We start from the raw sequence: 22,215 nt of genomic DNA on the forward strand, positions 1-22,215 counted from the left end.
ATGAAAAGATGCATAGCTTTTACAACAGCATCAGACTCTGAATGAGGAAGCCAACTACGGTAGAACATTTACAATCCTGATCGGACCATTTGGAAATTATATTCCTCCTCCTCCTCCTCCTCCTCCTCCTCCTCCTCCTCCTTCTCCACCACCACCACCACCACCTCCTCCTCCTCTTCTTCTTCCACTTCCTCCACCTCCCCCTCCTTTTCTTCTTTTTCTCTTCCTATTCTCTTCCTCCATCGCTTTCTCCTCCTCCACCACCTCCTCCTCTTCTTCTTCCTCCTCCACCTCCACCTCCTCTTCTTCTTCCTCTTCTCTTCCTCCATCTCCTCCATCTCCTCCTCCTCCTCCTCCTCCACCACCACCACCACCTCCACCTCGTCTTCTTCTTCTTCCTATTCCTTCTCCTCCTCCTCTTCTTCCTCCTTCTTCCTCCTCCTCCACCATCACCCCCTCCTCCTCCCCCTCAACTTAGGTTTTTTTCCAGCTTCCTCCTCCACCTCCTCTTCTTCTTCTTCCTCCTCCTTCCTCCTCCTTCTCCTCCACCTCCTCCCTCCACCACCCCCTCCTCCTCCCCCTCAACTTAGATTTTTTTCCAGCTTCCTCCTCCACTTCCTCTTCTTCTTCTTCCTATTCCTCCTCCTCCTCCTCCTCCTCCTCCTCCTCCTCTTTCTTCCTCCTCCTTCCTCCTCCTCCTCCACCACCTCCTCCTCCTCCTCCACCACCACCTCCTCCTCCTCCCCCTCAACTTAGGTTTTTTTCCAGCTTCCTCCTCCACCCTCCTCTTCTTCCTTCTTCCTCCTCCTTTCCTCCTCCTTCTCCTCTACCTCCTCCTCCACCACCCCTCCTCCTCCTCCCCCTCAACTTAGATTTTTTTCCAGCTTCCTCCTCCACCTCCTCTTCTTCTTCTTTCTATTCCTCCTCCTCCTCCTCTCTTCTTCTCTCCTCCTTCCTCCTCCTTCTCCTCCACCACCTCCACCGCCTCCTCCACCACCACCTCCTCCTCCTCCGCCTCAACTTAGATTTTTTTTTCCCCAGCTTCCTCCTGCAACTGTTTCATTCTCAGTTCTTTTACGTATCTTGTCTATTTTTTTTTCCTTGGATATTTTTCAGATCAATGGAATGTCTGAGAAATGCTTAAGAAGGGACGGAAGCACCTTTGGTTCCTTGAGTAGTTTCTTCCCGAAGACAAAAATAAAACTTCAGGCGACATCAGGACAAAAACAATCTTCTAATTCTGGATTCTTCTAAACAAAGCCAGCAGGTTGGGAAGCAATAAGATCCTAACTCTATCCCAACTCTGATTCCAGGAAACAAGCCAGACAGACCCAGAGGTGGGATTCAGCCAGTTCAGACCGGTTCAGGTGAACCGAATGTTAATTTTAATCTGGTCTAGCCGAACCGGTTGTTCCAAGGACTGGCTGACCCCGCCCACCCCACCCCGCCCCCTCCCTGGAGTCTCTATGCGGCCCGTTTTGGGATGCCAGGTAAGTGCAGGGCCCACACAGAGGCTCTGGTAGGGCGAAAAACGGGGCCTACCGGAAGTGAGGAAACAGGCCCATTTCCAGCCTCCAGAGGGCCTCCGGAGCCCGGGGGAGGGCCATTTTTGGAGGCTCCAGAAAGTCTCCGGAGCCTGGGGAGGGCGAAAACGCAGAGGCTGAGTAGGCCACACCCACAAGGCCACACCCACCCAGCAACCAGGGCAGCGAATCGATTGCTGAAGTTTTTCAATCCCATCCCTGGACAGACCAGGGGATGGAGATAGAAATTAAATGAGTCCTTCACCTCATTTTTAGATGCACAAGAAGTTGCCTTCAACAGCAGACCTTTTACTACAATCCAACTTGCATAGTGAACAAAGTATCCCTTTCCTTAAATTATTTACCGATTTATATACTCTATGGAAATTAAACATGCTTTATCTCGCCCCGCAAAGAGAAGCTCAAACATGCATATTTATGCTCTCATTAAAATTTAAATGAGAATCTATTAAAATGGGAACCTGCTTATCAACAACATGTGTCTGGGATTCTCAAGTAGCCATATTTTCACAAGTACTGGGCTTGGCTTCCTAAATCTGGGATTATTGTCATCTAGCATACCCTACTGTGGAGTCCCTTGGTGCTCTCTGAGCTTGGTTGTTTTGCTTTAGATATTTATTTAACCCAACTATGTCACATCATCAGAAAGCACCAAGAACACCACAGTTCAACCCTCAAGGCTTAGCTAATGTCTTCTTGAGATCTTCCTGGTCCCTTCAATCAAACTCTGGAACTTACTTGATATTTAAACTGGGTTTAAGATTATGATGAGTTGTGACTGGGTTTATCATGGCTTATCGTAAGCAGCCAACTATAATGGACCTGTCTATGGAGATTCTCAGTCATACAGGTCATGGATGTCTCAAAGGTGCCTTTCTTTGAAGACATTTCACTTCTCAACTCTGAGCTGAAGAAGCTTCTTGGATAAGAAGCGAAAGGTCTTCAAAGAAAAACCAGAAAGTCCAGTTGCTTCTTGAAAAAGTACCTTTGGGACTATAATGGATATGGTTCAGACCTTCCTTTCCTTTCCTTTCCTTTCCTTCCCTTCCCTTCCCCTTCCCTTCCCTTCCCTTCCCTTCCCTTCCCTTTTCCTACTTTCCTTTCCTTTCCTTTCCTTTCCTTTCCTTTCCTTTCCTTTCCTTTCCTTTCCTTTCCTTTCCTTTCCTTTCCTTTTCCTACTTTCTTCTTTCCTTTCCTTTCCTTGCTTTGCCTTGCCTTGCCTTCCCTACCCTTTCCTTTTCCTACTTTCCCCTTTCCTCCCTTCCTTCTTTCCTTTCCTTTCCTTTCCTTTCCTTTCCTTTCCTTTTCCTTTCCTTTCCTTTCCTTTCCTTTCCTTTCCTTTCCTTTCCTTTCCTTTCCACTCCACTCCACTCCACTCCACTCCACTCCACTCCACTCACTCCACTCCACTGGTGGGATTCAAATTTTTTACTACCGGTTCTGTGGGTGTGGCTTGGTGGGCGTGGCAGGGGAAGGGATACTGTAAAATCTCCATTCCCACCCCACTCCAGGGGAAGGTTACTGCGAAATCCTCATTTCCTCCCAATCAGCTGGGATTCGGGAGGCAGAGAATAGATGGGGGTGGGGCCAGTCAGAATTTTTACTACCTGTTCTCTGAACTATTAAAAACTATTAAAAATTTCTATTTTTAAATAGTAAAACTATTACTACCAGTGCTCCAGAACTGGTCAGAACCTACTGAAAACCCAACTCCCAACTCTACTCCACTCTACTTCTTTCTTTCTTTCTTTCTTTCTTTCTTTCTTTCTTTCTTTCTTTCTTTCTTTCTTTCTTTCTTTCTTTCTTTCTTTCTTCCTTCCTTCCTTCCTTCCTTCCTTCCTTCCTTCCTTCCTTCCTTCCTTCCTTCCTTCCATTCCTTCTCTTCCTTCCTTCCTTTCTTTCTTTCTTTCTTTCTTTCTTTACTTTCTTTCTTTCTTTCTTTCTCTTCTGAACTGCAATGCCCTAATGCTCCAGTTTCATAAGAAGAGATAAGTGATTATTTTATGTAGCTGCAGAATGCCTTCCAGGACAGCATCTAACCATAGTAGCCTGAGCCAATATAAAAACCACAGTAAAACTAAGCCCTTTCTGAGGTTTGCTTCTTAACCACCTTAACATGCGACGCAAAGGTAAGGAAGTAAATTACGGTGCCCAGCCAACAAAGCATATTCCAGGCTCCTATGGTAATCATCTGAAACAGAGATCATTTCAGTCTTCAGAGCTTCTGTGACACCTTATTCTAAGATTGAGCTCCAGGCTTCCCTTCTCCCTGGCAGATGCTAACATAGCCGCTTGCCATGAAAATGCTTGCAAACGCAATTTCCCCACTAATGCAATATTTAAGCTGGGGAGAAATGGCTCCCTGCAATTTCTCACCGATTGTCCAATTTTAACAATACCCTAGTAAGCTAATAATGTTTACACGCACGGAAAGAGAGAGAGAGAGAGAGAGAAAGAGAGAGAGGAGATAGTTAAACGATCATATATTTCCAGAACTGACAGAAAATTGTTCCATATTGTCTTCCAGAAGCACTTGTGCCCCGAAGCAGCAAAAGAAATTGACAGTGCAAATTATTAAAAGTGTGACAGTTCCAGGATCTCCCTTCCCATTTCAAAGGCAGCAACATATGTGAGAACTTTCATTCTCCTTTCTAATTCAAGAAATTATCGTTGTCTGAAGATGTGCTGGAAAACTGGTTGAAAATACTTTACAATGCATTAGGTCAGGAGAACCTGTCCAAAATTGCCACATATTTAGGATGCTGGCAAAATTCATTGCAACCCTTTAGAACAAGGATTGGTAATTATGGCCCCTTTACAAACTGTGGACTTCAATTCCCAGAATTCCTGATGATTCTGCAACCCCAGCAGAATTCTGCACCCCTGGTGCAGAAGAAAAGACCTGGGACTGAGGGGTGCAGCTTAAGGCACCACGCATCATAACAGCCCCCAAAAGTCCTACAGGCATTAAGGTAAAATTAAAGGTTCTCCTCGCATATATGTGCTAGTTGTTCCCGACTCTAGGGGGCAGTGCTCATCTCTGTTTCAAAGCCAAAGAGCCAGCGCTGTCCGAAGACGTCTCCGTGGTCATGTGGCCAGCATGACTCAACGCCAAAGGTGCACGGCACGCTGTTACCTTCCCACCAAAGGTGGTCCCTATTTTTTTACTTGCATTTTTTACGTGCTTTCGAACTGCTAGGTTGGCAGAAGCTGGGATAAGTAAACGGGAGCTCACCCCATTATGCGGCACTAGGGATTCGAACTACTGAATTGCCGACCTTTCTGATCGACAAGCTCAGCGTCTTAGCCACTGAACCACCGCGTCCCAAATTACAGACTCCCACATACTGCAACTAGATATTGTACATTTATAAGTAGGAATGCCGCAGACTTTTGATCTGGAAATTCAATCCCAAAACAATCGGATGGGCATTCCACGTCAAAACAAACAAATGATGTTCAAATGAACGGTTTGAATTGTTGACTTCCTTCAGGTCCCTTCCCATTGATCATCAACTGTGGTCATAAGTCAAGGACTACCTTGGTCCTTGGTGGTGCAGCAGACTAAAGTGCTGTTAAATAGCACCAGCTGCCTGCAATGACTGTGAGTTCAAATCTCACCAGGCTCAAGGTTGACTCAGCCTTCCATCCTTCCGAGGTAGGTAAAATGAAGATCCGGTTTGTGGGGGGCAATAAGATGACTTTGTAGAAACACCGCTTATGGGGGGGCCAAAAAGCCCTAATAAGCAGGTATATAGAAAAGTATGAAGGCTATTGCTTAACGCATTGTAAGCCGCCCTGAGTCTCCGGAGAAGGGCGGCATATAAATTGAACCAATAAACAATAAACAATAAATTACCTATATTAAGCCACTTTTTGCATTTAAGATACAAGGGGGCGGGGAGGGAAAAAAGAAACCATCTGGAAAATCAAAATGTATTCTTACCTCGTTCGGTGTCATAAAGATATACAAATTTTTCCCAGTTGTAGTACGTCAGAAGGCTTAAGATGGCCCCTTTCAGAGCCGGACGCATCTGGATGACAAACTGAACATCAGCATCTGTTGGAAAGCTGGGTGTGATGAAAGACGTATGCAGTGCCCCGCAAAAGGACGTCAGTGTGTTCATTGACATCTGGTCATAGAATCCAAAGATGGCATAGACTCCTCTGGAGAACTGGGAACAGACTAGGAAAAAACAGAAGAACAAAGTCATTAGCATGGAGGGACGTCCAACAGGAAGCATTCCAACACTTTGGAAATAGCCATAGCCCGTAGACTTATATGCCACTTCACAGTGCTTTCCAGCCCTCTCTAAGCGGATTTACAGAGTCAGCCTCTTGCCCTCAACAACCTGGGTCCTCATTTTACCGGCCTTGGAACGATGGAAGGCTGAGTCAACCTTGAGCTGATCAGGATCGAACTGCTGACAGTGGGCAGAGTTAGCCTGCAATAGCAAGCAATAGCAATAGCACTTATATATCACCCCATAATATTTTACAGTCCTCTCTAAGCAGTTTTAAAGATCAATATCTTTAAGTATGCAGGCTGTTGCTATAATGCATTGTAAGCCGCCCTGAGTCTATGGAGAAGGGCGGCATATAAATTGGACTAATAAAATAAATAAATAATAAATAATTTCTTGGAGGGGCAGCAAACAAAGACAACCCTGGGGGAAAAAAAAAAAGACAAATTTGAAAGATGTTCACAAGGATTTAAAAAAAAAATGGCAACCTCGTCCATTTCAGTGGATTCTTCAATATATTTATTTATTTATTTATTTATTTATTTATTTATTTATTTATTTATTTATTTATTTTTCATATTTGTATACCGCCCTACTCCCGAAGGACTCAGGGCGGTGAACAGCCATAATAAATACAAATACATATAGAAGTTAAAAACTATTAAGAAACAGATTAAGTAATTTAGGCTCAAAGATTAAAAAAAAACATCCAAATTTATCTAAAGAGGTTTAAAACCCAATTTAAAAGACAGTTTAAAAGCCAATTAAAAAGGGAGAGTTAGGCCAGACCAGCTTGTTGGAATAGAAATGTTTTCAGGGCACGGCGGAATATGCGTAAGTCTTGGATGTTTCGTAACTCCGGGGGAAGCCCGTTCCAGATGGTAGGTGCCCCCACAGAAAAGGCTCTCCCCCTGGGGGCCGTCAGTCGACATTGTTTGGCCGACGGCACCCTGAGGAGTCCCTCTCTATGGGAGCGAATTGGTCGGTGAGAGGCTATTGGTGGCAGGAGGCGGTCTCGTAAGTACCCTGGTCCTGAGCCATGGAGCACTCTAAAGATAGTAACCAAAACCTTGAAGCGCACCCGGAAGACCACCGGGAGCCAGTGCAGCTCGCGCAGGAGGGGGGTTACATGAGAGCGCCACATTGCTCCCATTACCACCCGCGCGGCCGCATTCTGGACCAGTTGGAGCCTTCGGGTGCTTCTCAAGGGGAGCCCCATGTAGAGAGCATTACAATAATCCAGGCGTGAGGTGACAAGGGCGTGAGTGACCGTGCGTAACGAGTCCCGATCCAGAAAGGGATGCAACTGGCGAATCAGGCGAACCTGATAAAAAGTCACAGCTATATCACAGCTCTCGGATTTAACAGAATAACAAGAGTTGGAAGGGGCGTTAGAGGTCTTCTAGTCCAACCCCCTGCTCAAGGAGAAAGCCTATAACATTTCAGACAAATGGGTTGTCCAACCTCCAGACACTGAAGTCATTATTCAGCGTTTGGCTTGACTTGGCAGAAGATTCTCAGACCCAACTTGGCTTGGTTAGAAACTTTACTGCAGACAAACATCAAGTGCAGTGGTGAAATCTAAATTTTTTTACTACTGGTTCTGTGGGCGTGGCTTGGTGGGTATGGCAAGGGAAGGATACTGCAAAATCTCCATTCCCACCCTCACTCTGGGACCAGCCAGAGGTGGTATTTGCCGGTTCTCCGAACTACTCAAAATTTCCACTACCGGTTCTCCAGAACCTGTCAGAACCTGCTGGATTTCATCCCTGATTAAGTGTCTTAAACATAACAGCTGATTGTCCATCAAAGTCAAACTACGATGCCCTTGAAGTGATGTCCCGGTGCCTGGAGGCCGTGCGGATCTGGATGGGGAGTAACAGGCTTCGTCTCAACCCTTCCAAGACCGAGTGGCTGTGGCTTCCGGCGTCCCGATATAGCCAGCTGGTGCCATCGCTGGCTATTGGGGACGAGTTATTGGCCCCCACGGATAGGGCTCGCAACTTGGGCGTCCTCCTGGATGCACGGCTGTCTTTAGAAGAGCATATGACAGCCGTGGCCAGGGGGGCTTTTCATCAGGTCCGCCTGATTCGCCAGTTGTGTCTTTTTCTGGATCGGGACTCCTTACGCACAGTCACTCAGGCACTCATCATTTCCTGCCTGGACTACTGCAATGCTCTCTACATGGGGCTCCCCTTGAGGAGCACCCGGAGGCTCCAACTGGTGCAGAATGCGGCCGCGCGGGGGATTATGGGAGCCAGGGGGCGCTCCCATGTGACACCTCTCCTGTGTGAGCTGCATTGGCTTCCAGTCATCTTCCAGGTGCGCTTCAAGGTGTTGGTTACCACCTTTAAAGCGCTCCATGGCATAGGACCTGGGTATTTGCGGGACCGCCTTCTGCCGCCGATAGCCTCCCACCGACCAGTACGCTCCCACAGAGAGGGACTCCTCAGGGTGCCGTCGGCCAGGCAATGTCGGCTGGCGACCCCCAGGGGGAGGGCCTTCTCTGTGGCAGCTCCTGCCCTCTGGAATGATTTGCCCCCGGAGATACGAAGGATATCAGATCTCCGGGTCTTTCGCCGTGCCCTGAAAACTTTTCTTTTTCATCAAGCAGGGCTGGCGTGAAACCCCCCCCTTTTTTTTTTAGTTTTTTAGCTTTTTAGTTTTAAATTGTCATGGGGTTTTAAATTGAACTGTTTTAAATTGGGCCAGTTATATAATTCTTTTAACAATTTTAAATTTTGTATTTGCATGTGTTTTAGCTCTGGCTGTTCACCGCCCTGAGTCTACTAGGAGAAGGGCGGTATACAAATTTAAATAAATAAATAAATAAATAAATAAATAAATAAATAAATAAATAAATGTCAAAATAAGTCAGGCAAGTACACATCAATATTCTCGTATTTAACCTGTAGGCTTCTTCTTCCTGCCCTTCCAAATTAAAGATGGATGCTCACTTCAAAGATTACTTGATTTATTAGGTAGGAAACTGTGTTACATTTACATTACAAGTTCTCTTTAGCTTGAGAACCGAGCGCTCCCATCTCACCAGTCTCGGCTCTCATCCATATTCCACATGCATATTCATATTTAGAATAGGAAGAGCATTAAAATAAAAGGCTCATCAATTTTAAAGGGCATTTAAATCACTGTAGTCACTATTCATGACTCAGAATAAGCACAGGAGTATTTGAGTTCTATGGAGATTCTCAGTCATCCAGGTCATGGTTGTCCCAAAGATGCTTTTTCAAAAGATAACTGGACTTTGTTTTTCCTTGAAGGTATTTTGCTTCTCATCCAAGAAGAGTTCTGAAGAACCTTCTTGGATGAGAGCTGAAGAAGCTTCTTTTCAAAAGGCAACTGTTTTTCCTTGAAGACATTTTGCTTCTCATCCAAGAAGAGTCTGAAGAACTGAAGAACCTTCTTGGATGAGAACAGAAGAAGCTTCTTTTTAAAAGACAGTTGGACTTTGTTTGTCCTTGAAGACATTTTGCTTCTCATCCAAGAAGAGTTCTGATGAACTGAAGAACCTTCTTGGATGATAACTGAAGAAGCTTCTTTTTAAAAGACAATTGGACTTTATTTGTCCTTGAAGACATTTTACTTCTCATCCAAGAAGAGTCTGAAGAACCTTCTTGGATGAGAACTGAAGAAGCTTCTTTTTAAAAGACAGTTGGACTTTATTTGTCCTTGAAGACTTCTCGCTTCTTATCCAAGAAGAGTTCTGAAGAACTGAAGAACCTTCTTGGATGACAACTGAAGAAGCTTCTTTTTAAAAGACAATTGGACTTTATTTGTCCTTGAAGACATTTTACTTCTCATCCAAGAAGAGTCTGAAGAACCTTCTTGGATGAGAACTGAAGAAGCTTCTTTTTAAAAGACAGTTGGACTTTATTTGTCCTTGAAGACTTCTCGCTTCTTATCCAAGAAGAGTTCTTATCCAAGAAGAGTTCTGAAGAACTGAAGAACCTTCTTGGATGACAACTTCTTTTAAAAAGACAATTGGACTTTGTCCTTGAAGACTTCTCGCTTCTTATCCAAGAAGAGTTCTGAAGTTCTAAAGAACCTTCTTGGATGACAACTGAAGAAGCTTCTTAAATGAGAAGCAAATCATCCTCAAGGAAAACAAACTCCGATTGCCTTTTGAGAAAACACCTTTGACACAACAATATTTGGTCTTGCTTATACACACAACTCCTGGACACCTTCTTCACCCTTACAGGCCTAGCATCTTTCTCGTCTGCCTTTGTGGAGTTCAGAAGAAGTAAGGATAGTAGAGCTGCGATTGCATTAATAGATCCTTGACTCTATGTAAAGTAGGCTGCAGACAAGAGTAAGCAGTTCATAAACGGGTTGTTAAATAAGCAATTTTGGCAAGTCAAGATGAAGCAAGCAGTCATAAAATTTATTTAGATGAAACCCCAGCTCCATCCGCCTTATTTCCTTAATAATTAGGACTCCTTAGACCCGCTTTCCAATTTTACGCACTTACGTTGAGTACTTATTTCAAGGGGAGGGGGCTTAATATCTTTTTTTAAAACCCACATAAAATCAAGACACTAATCATGTTTATTTTAGCCTTTCCAGTTCAGTATATTAAAAGGCAGTCTTTGGGATAAGATAGGGAAGGGCGGTAAACCCTTAGAATGTGGGAAATTCTCTCTTTGTTGTAAGAGCTGCTTGCAGCCTTTCGTGTGAACGTTGGGGCTGTGTTCCAGAAGGCAGAAAGCACCCCAAGGTCACCAATTTTGCTCCCACCATTCTCAGGTGCAAAAGCTGAGACCCTTGTGGGAGACGATTAACATCTCCTGCGGTGGGGACCTTCTCTCCTGAAACCTCCTGAGAGCCCGCAGAAGAGCATCAAAAGCTCATCACATTTGGTGACCTCGTGAGGTTTCTCCCATTTCTTTTTTTTTAAAAAAAACCCTCTAATTTATGAGTTGAAGGGGAAGGTTCCAGAAATAAATCTCACAAGCCACAGAAGGCCAACTCATCTGACCGCCACACATTAGGGAAGCAAATGACACTTTCAAAACACGATTAAAGGATCAATCAATAAACAGCACAAGCTACTCTATGGAGATTCTCAGTCATCCAGGCCGTGGTTGTCCCAAAGGTGCTTTTTTGGGACTTTCTTGTTTTTTTTCTTTTGAAGAGGTTTTGCTTTTCATCCAAGAAGCTTCTTCAGCTCTGACTGGATAGTGGGGAAATGGAAAGATTTCTATCCCTTGCAGACAGCTAGCCATACAATTTGGAATGAACACCCCTTGAATGATGTGGGAGTAGGAATGGATTTCCAAAGAGAAAACTACAGGGACCAGGAGCGCTACTCAGGTGACCCTGAGGACACAGATAAACCTCCAAGTGGCCTCAACGACCCTCTAAAAGGATGCAAAGGACCAGCTGTTGGCAAGGAATATAAATCCTTCCATTTCCCCACCATTCAGTCAGAGCTGTAAAAGCTTCTTGGATGAGAAGCGAAAGGTCTTCAAAAGAAAAAACCAGAAAGTCCAATTGCCTCCTGAAAAAAAATCACCTTTGGATAAATTCCCTGTTACTTGGGCTTCGAGGTTATAAAACATAGTTTCACATTCAGAAAAAACCACTCTAGAATTGTCTCTTTTTCTGCATGAACCTTCTCAGTTGTCTAGACATTTGTCAGAGATTGTGTTTTATTTAAGGCAGGTAACACTGCAGAAACAGCCCTTTCTCAAATGCTTCTCTGCTACAGAATTTTGCTCCAAGATCTATCTATCTATCTATCTATCTATCTATCTATCTATCTATCTATCTATCTATCTATCTATCTATCTATCTATCTATCTATCTCTCTCTCTGTCTCTCTGTCTCTCTCTCTCTCTCTCTCTCTCTCTCTCTCTCTCTTTAATTCAGACAACAAATGAAAACAGATCCGCTTCTCTGGGTCAGCAGTGAATTGGTGGGTTCTGGCAGCAGACTGTGGCTTCCTTTGACCTGCGTTGTTTGTTTATTTTATTTTATTTTATTTTATTTTATTTTATTTTATTTTATTTTATTTTATTTTATTTTATTTTATTTTATTTTATTTTATTTTATTTTATTTTATTTTATTTTCCTTGGGATTAGTTGTTTGTTTCATCTGCGGCTGGTAAGCCATCTTAAGAACCACTGCAGCAGACCGACAAAAGAAATCTGGGAACACTATTAAAAACTAGGCATGGCGTGTGTTGTGTGGCTTTTCCCCACCTCTCTCTCTTTGTATTCGGCAGCTCTGCTCACAAAGCCAAAATTTATGTCAACTCTGAGTCATGAATCTGCTGGCTTTCTCCCTTCTCACCACCACCCCTCACCCCCCACCCTTGGCAATTGCCCGAATACTGAAGATTATGCAAACATTTGGTGGAGAGAAGAAAGTAAGGAGCGAAATTGGTGGCTTGCTCTACACAACTTGCTGAATGTGACATGGTGTAGTCTCTCTTCCTCTCTCCCTTTCTCTCTCTCTCTCTCTCCTTGTCTGTTCCTCTCTCCCCTTCTCCCTCCCTTTTTCTCTCCCTCTCTTTTTCTCTCTCCCTCTCTCACCTTCTCCCTCCCTCTCCCCCCTCTCCCTCACATTCCCTCTCTGCCACTCTCCCTTCCTTTCTCTCTCTCCCTCCCTCGTTTCCTCCCTCTGTCCCTCCCTGTCCCTCCTGTTCTCTCTCTCTCCCTCTTTCACCCCCTCTCTCCATTTCTCTTCCTCTCCCTCCTTTTTCTCTCTCTCTCCCTCTCCCTCCCTCTCCTTCTCTCCCCTTCTCCCTCCCTCTCCCTCTCTCCCCTTCTCCCTCTCCTTCCCCCTCCCTCTCCTCCCTCTCTCCCTCGCATTCCCTCTCCCACTCTCCCTCCCTTTCTCTCTCTCTCCCTCCCTCTCCCCCTCTCCCCCCTCCCCTTCTCCCTCCCTTTCTCTCTCTCCCTCCTTTTCCTCCCTCCATCCCTCCATCTCTCCCTCCTGTTTTCTCTCCCTCCCTCTCTCTCCCTCTCTCCTCCTCTCCCTCTCTTTTCTCTCTCTCTCCCCTTTTGCCTCTCTCTCTCTCTCTCCCTCTCCCCTCCCTCTCTCTTCCTCTTTTTCTTTTATTCCAGGCCCATCCTGTCATAGCTATTTTTAAAATTGTATTAATGTTACTAATAGTATTAATAACTGTATTGTTCTTGCGATTTGAATAGGAACCTACATTTTTAACCCAAAGGTCTCGTGTTTAATGCCCACCATGCTTTAGTCTCCTGGAAATAAATCAAAAGACCCCAAAATTAGGAATATCGTGATTTGGCGGTATCTAAGCAAACACACAAGGCTTTTAACTGCTTATATATTTTATTGAGCCATGGTGGTGCAGTGGTTAGAGTGCAGTACTGCAGGCTACTTCTGCTGATCACCAGCTGCTACCAATTTGGCAGATCGAATCTCACCAGGCTCAAGATTGACTCAGCCTTCCTTCCATCCTTCCGAGGTGGGTAAAATGAGTATCCAGATTGTTGGGGGCAATAGGCTGACTGTGTAAACCGCTTAGAGAGGGCTGTAAAGCACTATGAAGTGGTGTATACCGTATTTTACAGAGTATAAGATGCTCCAGACTATAAGACACACCTATCTTTTTGGGGGAGGAAAAAAAAATCTGCCTCTGCCTCCCAGCAATTTGCCTCCTTTCGGCAAACAGCCAACAACCTGTTTCATTTTCATTTTCAGCACAACCTGATTAGCACAAGAAAAAAAAATCTGTCTCTGCCTCCCAGCAATTTGCCTCCTTGCAGCAAACAGCCAGTTTCAACTTTAGCACAGCCTGCTTAGCGCAAGCAGCTGATTGTCGGTTGGATCACCCTCTCGAAGATCAGTTGTTTCAGGCTGCAGGGATTACCATAGCCTATTGCTGCCTCTGCACGCCGCATTTTCTGGTGGGTGGGTAGGTTTCCATTCAGTGTATAAGATGCACCCAAATTTTCACCCTCTTTTAGGGGATGAAAAGTGTGTCTTATACTCTGAAAAATACAGTAAGTCTTAAGTGCTATAGCTACTTTCCTTCCTTCCTTCCTTCCTTCCTTCCTTCCTTCCTTCTTTCCTTCCTTCCTTCCTTCCTTCCTTCCTTCCTTCCTTCCTTCCTCCCATCCTTCTGAGGTTAGTAAAAATGAGGACTCAGACTGTTGCAGACAATAGGCTGACTCTGTAAACCAACCTTCCTTCCTTCCTTCCTTCCTTCCTTCCTTCCTTCCTTCCTTCCTTCCTTCCTTCCTTCCTTCTTTCCTTCCTGATAGAATACAGTATTGCAGGCTGCTAATTCTGCCCACTGCCAGAAGTTTGATCCTGACCGGCTCAAGTTTGACTCAGCCTTCCATCCTTCTGAGGTGGGTAAAATGAGGAACCAGATTGTCGGAGGGGCCCTATACTGACTCTGAAAACTGCATAGAGAGGGCTGTAAAGCACTGTGAAGTGGTATATAAGTCTAAGTGCCATTGCTATCATACCTTGAATCATCTTAGCCACTGAGCCACTGAGCCACCATATATATATATGGTGGCTCAGTGGCTAAGATGCTGAGATTGTTGATCGAAAGGTCGGCAATTCAGCAGTTCGAATTCCTAGTGCCGTGTAACGGAGTGAGCTCCCGTTACTTGTCCCAGCTTCTGCCAACCTAACAGTTCAAAAGCACGTAAAAAATGCAAGTAGAAAAATAGGGAAGGTATTTGGTGGGAAGGTAACAGCCTTCCGTGCGCCTTTGGCATTGAGTCATGCCAGCCACACGACCATGGAGATGTCTTCGGACAGTGCTGGCTTTTTGGCTTTGAAACGGAGATGAACACTGCCCCCTAGAGTTGGGAACGACTAGCACATATGTGTGAGGGAAACCTTTACCTTTACCTTTATATATATAGATACAAAGATATTTATATATATATATGTATAACCCGTAGCTGGGTTAAGATTTTAAGATTTCCTTGTGACCAATGCATTGCTATCTCTGACACGAGCTTTAATCTGAAGGCTAACTGTCCTTTTCCCACTGGCTTTTGCAACAGAATTTGAGATTATTTATTTTTCTTTTCTCCCAGATCTCTTCATATTTTAAGAGGAAAAAGTCCAAGATCGTGTTCCCACCATTATCGGTTAACTGTAGTTTTTAATTCCCATTCGGGTTGCAAACTCCCTCAAGGCTAATTAAATACAAAGATTTCTGTTTTGTGAAACCATATTTCGGAGACAATTCTGAATTCCTGGTAGCATTGGTCCAAGAGCATCAGCATCATTAGATTTTGTGCTCCCCGAAGACTCCGATCTCCCACTGCTTCCAGATAAGAAATGAGCCTATCACTGTTATTTCAACTAAGGAAAGCGCTAAAAGTAGAATTTGAAGAAACGATAGAACAAAAATGAAAAAAGGAATTGCGTAACTCATAAGTAGAGTCGATTAGGAGCCCAGTGATTTTTTTTTTTTTGAATGTCTGGTTTGGCTCATAATTAGCTTGCCTGAATATCAAGCCGTTCCAGGCATTATAGCCATTATTTTCAAAAAATGAATTTTGCAAGATTGAATGTCCCATCCTTTAATTTGGAACGCTGTCGAAGAAGAAAAAAATCCATCAAAAGAGCACGGGGCAGCGGTGAAATCCTCTGAAGTCTGCTACCAGTTCTGTGAGTCTGCTACCGAGCATGTGCTTAGTGCACACATGTGTGCTTAAGGCACGGCCACGCAGTGCTAAAAGAGAAACATTTTGAAGCCTTCCAAGTCTGCAAAGGTAAGTAGAACAGGGAGGGGGAGGGAATCCGCTGTGCCACGCGATTTAGATTACCGTATTTTTTGGAGAATAAGACGCACCTTTTTCCCCCCTAAAAGGGGGTGAAAATTTACGTGCATCTTATACACTGAATGTAGCACCACCCACCCACTGGCCCCCACCCTTTGGCCTCTGCCTCCCAGCAGTTACCTCCTTGCAAGCAAACAGCAAGAAAAAACAGCTCCTTTCAGCTTCAGCACAGCCTAATTAGCATAAGTTGATTGGATCGGCCTCCCGACTCTCAGCTGATTTGCTCTCAGCTGTTTTGCGCAGGGCTCTGCTGTTTGCTGCAAAGAGGTAAATTGCTGGAGCAGATTTTTTTTTTCCCTTGTGCTAATCAAGCTATGCTGAAAATGAAAACGAAAGTAAAGCAGGCTGTTTGCTGTTTGCTGCAACGAGGCAAAATAGCTCAGAGGCAGAGGCAGAGGGAGATTTCTTTTTCTTCTTTTCCTCACCAAAAAAGGTTGGTGTGTCTTATACTCCGAAAAATACGGTAGCTAGAAAGCAGGAATTCTGACGATACTAGCTAATATAAATTGTGCATCACAGCTGATTGTCGCCCAGCTGATTGTCTGAAATACCAGTTCTCCTGAACCGGGAGGATTTTTTATTACCGGTTCACCCAAACCGGTCCAAACCGATAGCATTTCACCCCTGGCATGGGGGATAGGGGAAATCACTCGACACACAAGAAAGGAAAACCTGGGGTTTAATCCCAAAGGTGCTTTTTCAAGAGGCAATTGGACTTTCTGTGTTTTTTTCCTTGAAGACATTTCACTTCTCATCCAAGAAGCTTCTTCAGTCCAGAACTGAAGAAGATTCTTGGATGAGAAGTGAAACATTTTTTGCTTCTCATCCAAGTCAAAAAAACTAAGAAAGTCTACTTGCTTTTTTGGGAAAAGCACCTTTGGGACAATTATGACCTGGATGACTGAGAATTTCCATAGTCACCTGAGGTTTAATGGACCTCAGTTTAGCTGACTGCATATGTATTCCTCCAAATATAATCCCAAAATAATGGACAAAATTCATTAGAGTCAAAGTAGTCTCGGCGAGTCCCTTCCGTTCTGTTTTTTTTGTCCATCTAGCAGATTAACAGAGTTGGACACCCAAGCAGGAGATCCTACACCATTTCTGAAAGATGGCAGTCCAATCTCTTCTTGAAAGCTTCCAGTGATGAAGCTCCCACAACCTCTAAAGGCAATTTCTGTTCCACTGATGAATTGTTCTCACTGTCAGGAAATTTCTCCTTAGTTCTAGGTTGCTTCTCTCCTTGATTAGTTTCCACCCATTGCTTCTTGTCCTACCCTCAGGTGCTTTGGAGAATAGCTTGACTCCCTCTTCTTTGTGGCAGCCCCTGAGATATTGGAACACTGCTATCATGTCTCCCCTGGTCCTTCTTTTCATCAAACTAGACATACCCAGTTCCTGTAACCGTTCATCATATGTTTTAGCCTCCAGTCCCCTAATCATCCTGGTTGCTCTTCTCTGCACTCTTTCTAAGAGTCTCAACATCTTTTTTTATAGTGTGGTGACCAAAATTGGATGCAGGATTCTAGGTGTGAAATCTACATCGTATGTGCAACAACATCAGGGTAAGAAACAATGTAAACTAACACAAATGATGTAATGGGAGCATTTTCCATTCCACAGAATGGAAACTGATGCAAACAAGGTAATTTTGAATTAATGGGCATGCCGGTTTAATGTAGCCCATCTTTCCAAATAAGTCCCAGTAAATGAGGGTTTGAGGTATGGTTGTGGGCATGATTTTTGGCAAAGGAAAGACTAGAGAAAATAGATGATGATAAGCCGCGGTGGCACAGTGGTTAGAGTGCAGTACTGCAGGCTACTTCTGCTGACTACCGGCTGCCAGCAGTTTGGCAGATCGAATCCTACCAGGCTCAAGGTTGACTCAGCCTTCCATCCTTCCAAGGTCAGTAAAATGAGGACCCAGATTGTTGGGGGCAAGAGGCTGACTCTGTAAACCACTTAGAGAGGGCTGTAAAAACACTGTGAAGCGGTTTATAAATCTAAGTGCCATTGCTATGTTTGTTTGAGTTTACCAAGGGTATTTCCAAGCAAGCTAAGATCCAGACAAGCTTTTTCTCGTCCAGTGGACGTGAGATGTCAGGGTACATAATCTTTTATGGACAAAGGGCCTTACCGGACAATTAAATGGAGCACTGAATGAAACGGATGTATCAAGATTTGCACTCAGAAATGTAAATGAGATCAGGAGAAAGGATGGAAATTAAAAATGGACCTCCCTGAAAATAAATAAAATTGATCAACGCCGTGCCTCTCTTTGCTTCATAAATTTTCTTTTCCTGGTTGCATTAACATCACAATTGGGTGAGCACCGTCTCAACCATTTTTAGGGGACTCCACGTATATCTTTTAAAAGCCTCGTGTTTGGTCCTGCATCCAGATCACTCCCCGATACTTGGGACCCACCGCAACCCAAAACAGCTGGGGATGAGCGCTGCAGATGTGGCATTCAGCACCGGCGCTCAAAAGGATGCCTTCCTACATATTTATCTTCCTCTAAATGAGTGGGGGGGGGGGGAACCCACCCAGCCACTGTATTATAAAGTTTCCTCAATGCAAATTATGCCTAATCAGTATTTATCAGGCTTGGTTAATTGGCACATCACAAAAGAGATGTCTGAAGTAGTGTATTCATAATGAGCACGCCAAACAACAAGGACAGCAATCAGACAATGAGCATCTGATTGCACAAACAGGAAGTCGCTGGGTTTCCTGAATATGTCACACTTCAGCGGAAGAGAGTGTACCAATTGATGCATCTGCCAAAGGGAGGAGAGGGCCAACGCTAGGTGTACTAAAGTCTAGCAGAACAAGACTCAAGCTCTCCCCCAACCCAAGAGATCAGCAAGAGGCTCTGGGAAACCCCCCTCCCCTTCTCTCTACAAGCTTACTTTACAACAGAGGCAGGGGTGGGCTCCTGTGGGGGTTCGGCAAGATTCGGGCAATCCTCTAGCCAAGGATGGCTAAGGCAGGACTAGAACTCACTGTCTCCTGGTGATTGGCCCTAGGTCACCCAGCTGGTTTTCATTGCTAAGGCAGGACTAGAACTCACTGTCTCCTGGAGATTAGCCCAAAGTCACCCAGCTGGTTTTCATTGCTAAGGCAGGACTAGAACTCACTGTCTCCTGGAGATTGGCCCAAAGTCACCCAGCTGGTTTTCATTGCTAAGGCAGGACTAGAACTCACTGTCTCCTGGAGATTGGCCTAAAGTCACCCAGCTGGTTTTCATGGCTAAGGAAGGACTAGAACTCACTGGCTCCTGGCGATTAGCCCAAAGCCACTCATTGGCTTTCACGCCTAAGGCGAAACTAGAACTCACAGCTCCCACTTTCTAGCCTGGTGCCTTAATCCCTAGACCAAAATGGTTCTCAAGGTTTACAGGAGCCGCGGTGATGCAGTGGTTAGAGTGCAGGTACTGCAGGCTGCTTCTGCTGCCTGCCGGCTGCCTGCAATTTGGCAGTTCGAATCTCAGCAGGCTCAAGGTTGACTCAGCCTTCCATCCTTCCGAGGTGGGTAAAATGAGGACCCAGATTGTTGGGGGCAATAGGCTGACTCTGTAAACCCCTTATAGAGGGCTGTGAAGAGGTATATAAGTCTAAGTGCTCTTGCTGTTAGCATCACATGGACTACACAGTGGTGTCTTAGTACTGGAGTCAGATTTCATACAAGCAGAGACAAGAATATTGGGGCACAGTTTATTCAAGACTCTGATATTCCTGGGGGCTCAGTCCATGCCCTGTTGTCCTTTTTCAGATCACGCCCTTCCAAGGGAGTTATGACATTCCTTCTCCTGAATTTCTGCCACGCCGCCTCTCATCCAAGGGGGCGTTTTGCGACATCTAAGGTGCATTCGATAACAGCATCCTTCACACTCCCTCATTTAGCAAACTGGAATTGAGCAATTTTACCAGTAGAGGAAGTGATTAAGTGAAGTGTCTCTTCAAACAAGGAGCAGTGAAAGACATCACTTCTTAGGAGGTATCAATCCCCACCAAGAGAAGGAGGAGCTTTTGAGTGCCTGTGGCTAGTTTTATTGCACGTTTTTAATCTTTGTGAACAAAACTGGTGTCAGGCCTGGAAGCCATTTTTGGCATTGGATCTTCAGGCCTGCCACATTTACTACTGGGAGAAACTGGGAGGGGGGGATTGTATGGCACAAGCAGGGGTGGGCTGCTGGGCCATACAATCCCCCCTCCCAGTTTCCCCACCCCTGGGCTGGGGAATTCTGGGAGTTGAAGTCCACAAGTCTTAAAGTCGCTGAGATTGAGAAACACTGATCTAGAATATGAACTCCTGGAACCTTTGAATAGGGTTTGAACCCTATTCCACTATTTTATAAAAAAAACTCCCAGAGCAACGTATGATCATAGAGCAAAATACAGGTAGTCTTTGACTTACGACCCCAATTGAGCCCGACCTGGATGTTGCTAAGCGAGACATTTGTTCGGTGTGTTTTGTCCCATTTTACAACATTCTTGACACCGTTGTTAAGCGAATCACGGCAGTCGTTAAGGTAGTAACCCGGTTGTTAGGTGAACCTGGCGTCCTCATTGACTTGGCTTGTCAGAAGGTCGCAAAAGGGGATCACGTAACCCGGGGAGGCTGCAACCGTCATAAATACTAGTCAGTGGCCAAGGGTCTCTGAATTTTGATCATGTGACCATGGGGAATGCGGCAGCGGCCGTAAGTGTGAAAAACGGCCATAAGTTACTTTCTTCAGTATTGTTGTAACTTCAAACGGTCACTAAATGAATGTAAGTCAAGGACTTACCTCAATAAAAGCACCTGAGCCTGGCAGTGAAGCTAGGACCTATCGCCCTTCAAGGTTAAATAAAGGTTTTATTGAAAACTAGAAGTCAGAAGATCAGTTCCTGCAGAAATCAGGAATACAGTCTGGGGAAAGAGGGATATTTACATGCCTGAGTCATTGCTTAAATCCTCGGTCTCCCTCACCTTCCATTTCATGCTAACAGACTTGGGCCATGTTTACACAACAGTCAGCACTGGCCTGAGGCTCTTGACATCTCACTCTTCACCCTCGTGTCTGCTTATGAATATAATAAACTGTAGCTGAGGCATATTTGAACTTTTGCATTTTATGCCATCTATATATAGTCTCTCTGTGTGACTGTGTGTGTGTGTGAGAGAGAGAGAGAAAGAGAGATAAAGAGAGGGAAAGAGAGAGAAAGAGAAAGAGAGAGAGAAAAAGGAAGAGAGACAGAGAGAAAGAGAAAGGGAGAAAGAGAAAGAGAAAGGGAGAGAAATGGAGAGAGAAAGAGAGAGAGACAAAGAGGGAGAGACAAAGAGAAAGGGAGAGAGAAAGAGAGAGAGACAGAGAAAGGGAGAGAGAAAGAGAGAGTAAAAAGAAAGGGAGAGAGAAAGAGAGAGAGAGAAAGAAAAAGGTAGAGACAGAGACAGAGATAGAGAGAGGAGAGAAACAGAGAGAAAGAGAAAGGGAGAGGGAGAGAGAGAAAGAAAAAGGGAGAGACAGAGACAGAGATAGAGAGAGAAGGAGAGAAACAGAGAGAAAGAGAAAGGGAGAGAGAGAGAGAGACAGAGAGAGACAGAGAGAGAGAGACACAGAGAGAGAGAGAGACAGAAGATCTAATGAGATGATGAATTCAAATTAGTTAATTTTGCAACCCATAGAATGAAAATGAACAGGAAAAAAAAATATGCCATTTGCATTGAGATTTCTATGTCCATAGCAAGCATCTGTTCCTCCTAATTTGCATTCCCAGTGACATATGTCCCTCTGTTTTGACCAGCTGAAAGACACCGAATTCATGAATATATCCTGCTATATATTTTTAGCGAAATCTACTCGCACCGGAGAAAGAGACTTTGAAATAAATCAAATGTCCAGTACTGCTTGGAAGAGTCGCAATAACCTCTGAAGTCCACGAGGAGTTGTCATTCTTGGGTATCCACAATAGAGAAGGCACTTTGATCCTGCTGGTGTCCAAGAGGAACACAAATGAGCCTTGGAAGCCTGGAGAAGCAACAACTACAGTTGGAAGCTCACTTCCCAGTCTTTCCATCACGATCAAAGCAGCAGGATTAGAGTTTCGACAAGGAGCGTCCAACCTTGCTAACTTTAAGACTTGTGGACTTCAACTCCCAGAATTCCTCAGACAGTCACGCTGGCCAGGGAATTCTGGAAGTTGAAATCCACAAGTCTTAAAGTTGCCAAAGTTGGACACTCCTGGTTTAGAAGGAAGCAGAGTGAGTGATGATAAAGAAAAAAGAAGGCAGGTTTCTCAAAAACCTTTGTTGTGGCCTGCCAGCTGCCAGCAGAGCTGACAGCGGATTCGGACAATGAGGAGGTTGGGGAGGAACTTGGGCCAGTTCTGGAGTCTGAGGAAGGCTCTGATGGATGCTCTGTGTTAGATGCAGAGATATTAGCCAGGGCCGTCTAACATTTCCCAGCCACCAGAGAGGCAGCTGCCTTTGGAGGCTGAGATAAGTGCAGAGGAAGAACATCTGGGGCCTGTTCCAGATGCATGTATGTACAGAGCTGTTAGGAGAGGAGGACAATGGAGGACAAGGAGTCAACTCAGAAAGCAAGGCACACGTGGACGCTGAATGGCCCCTCCCTG

The 22,215-nt window shown here is 44.8% G+C and overlaps 1 protein-coding gene across 1 annotated transcript in view; it reads right to left on the reverse strand.

Annotated features, from left to right (window-relative positions):
* Positions 1-22,215, reverse strand: part of GRIA3 (glutamate ionotropic receptor AMPA type subunit 3) — a 160,391-nt gene that overhangs the window by 99,990 nt on the left and 38,186 nt on the right. The window contains exon 2 of the mRNA XM_070952128.1: positions 5,491-5,730. Within this exon, the coding sequence (XP_070808229.1) occupies positions 5,491-5,730 (240 nt within the window). The remainder of the gene's footprint in view (positions 1-5,490; positions 5,731-22,215) is intronic.

Source organism: Pituophis catenifer, unplaced genomic scaffold, assembly GCF_029215685.1.
Source record: "Pituophis catenifer annectens isolate HBS135680 unplaced genomic scaffold, rPitCat1.0.hap2 SCAF_11, whole genome shotgun sequence".
Lineage (NCBI taxonomy): Eukaryota > Metazoa > Chordata > Lepidosauria > Squamata > Colubridae > Pituophis > Pituophis catenifer.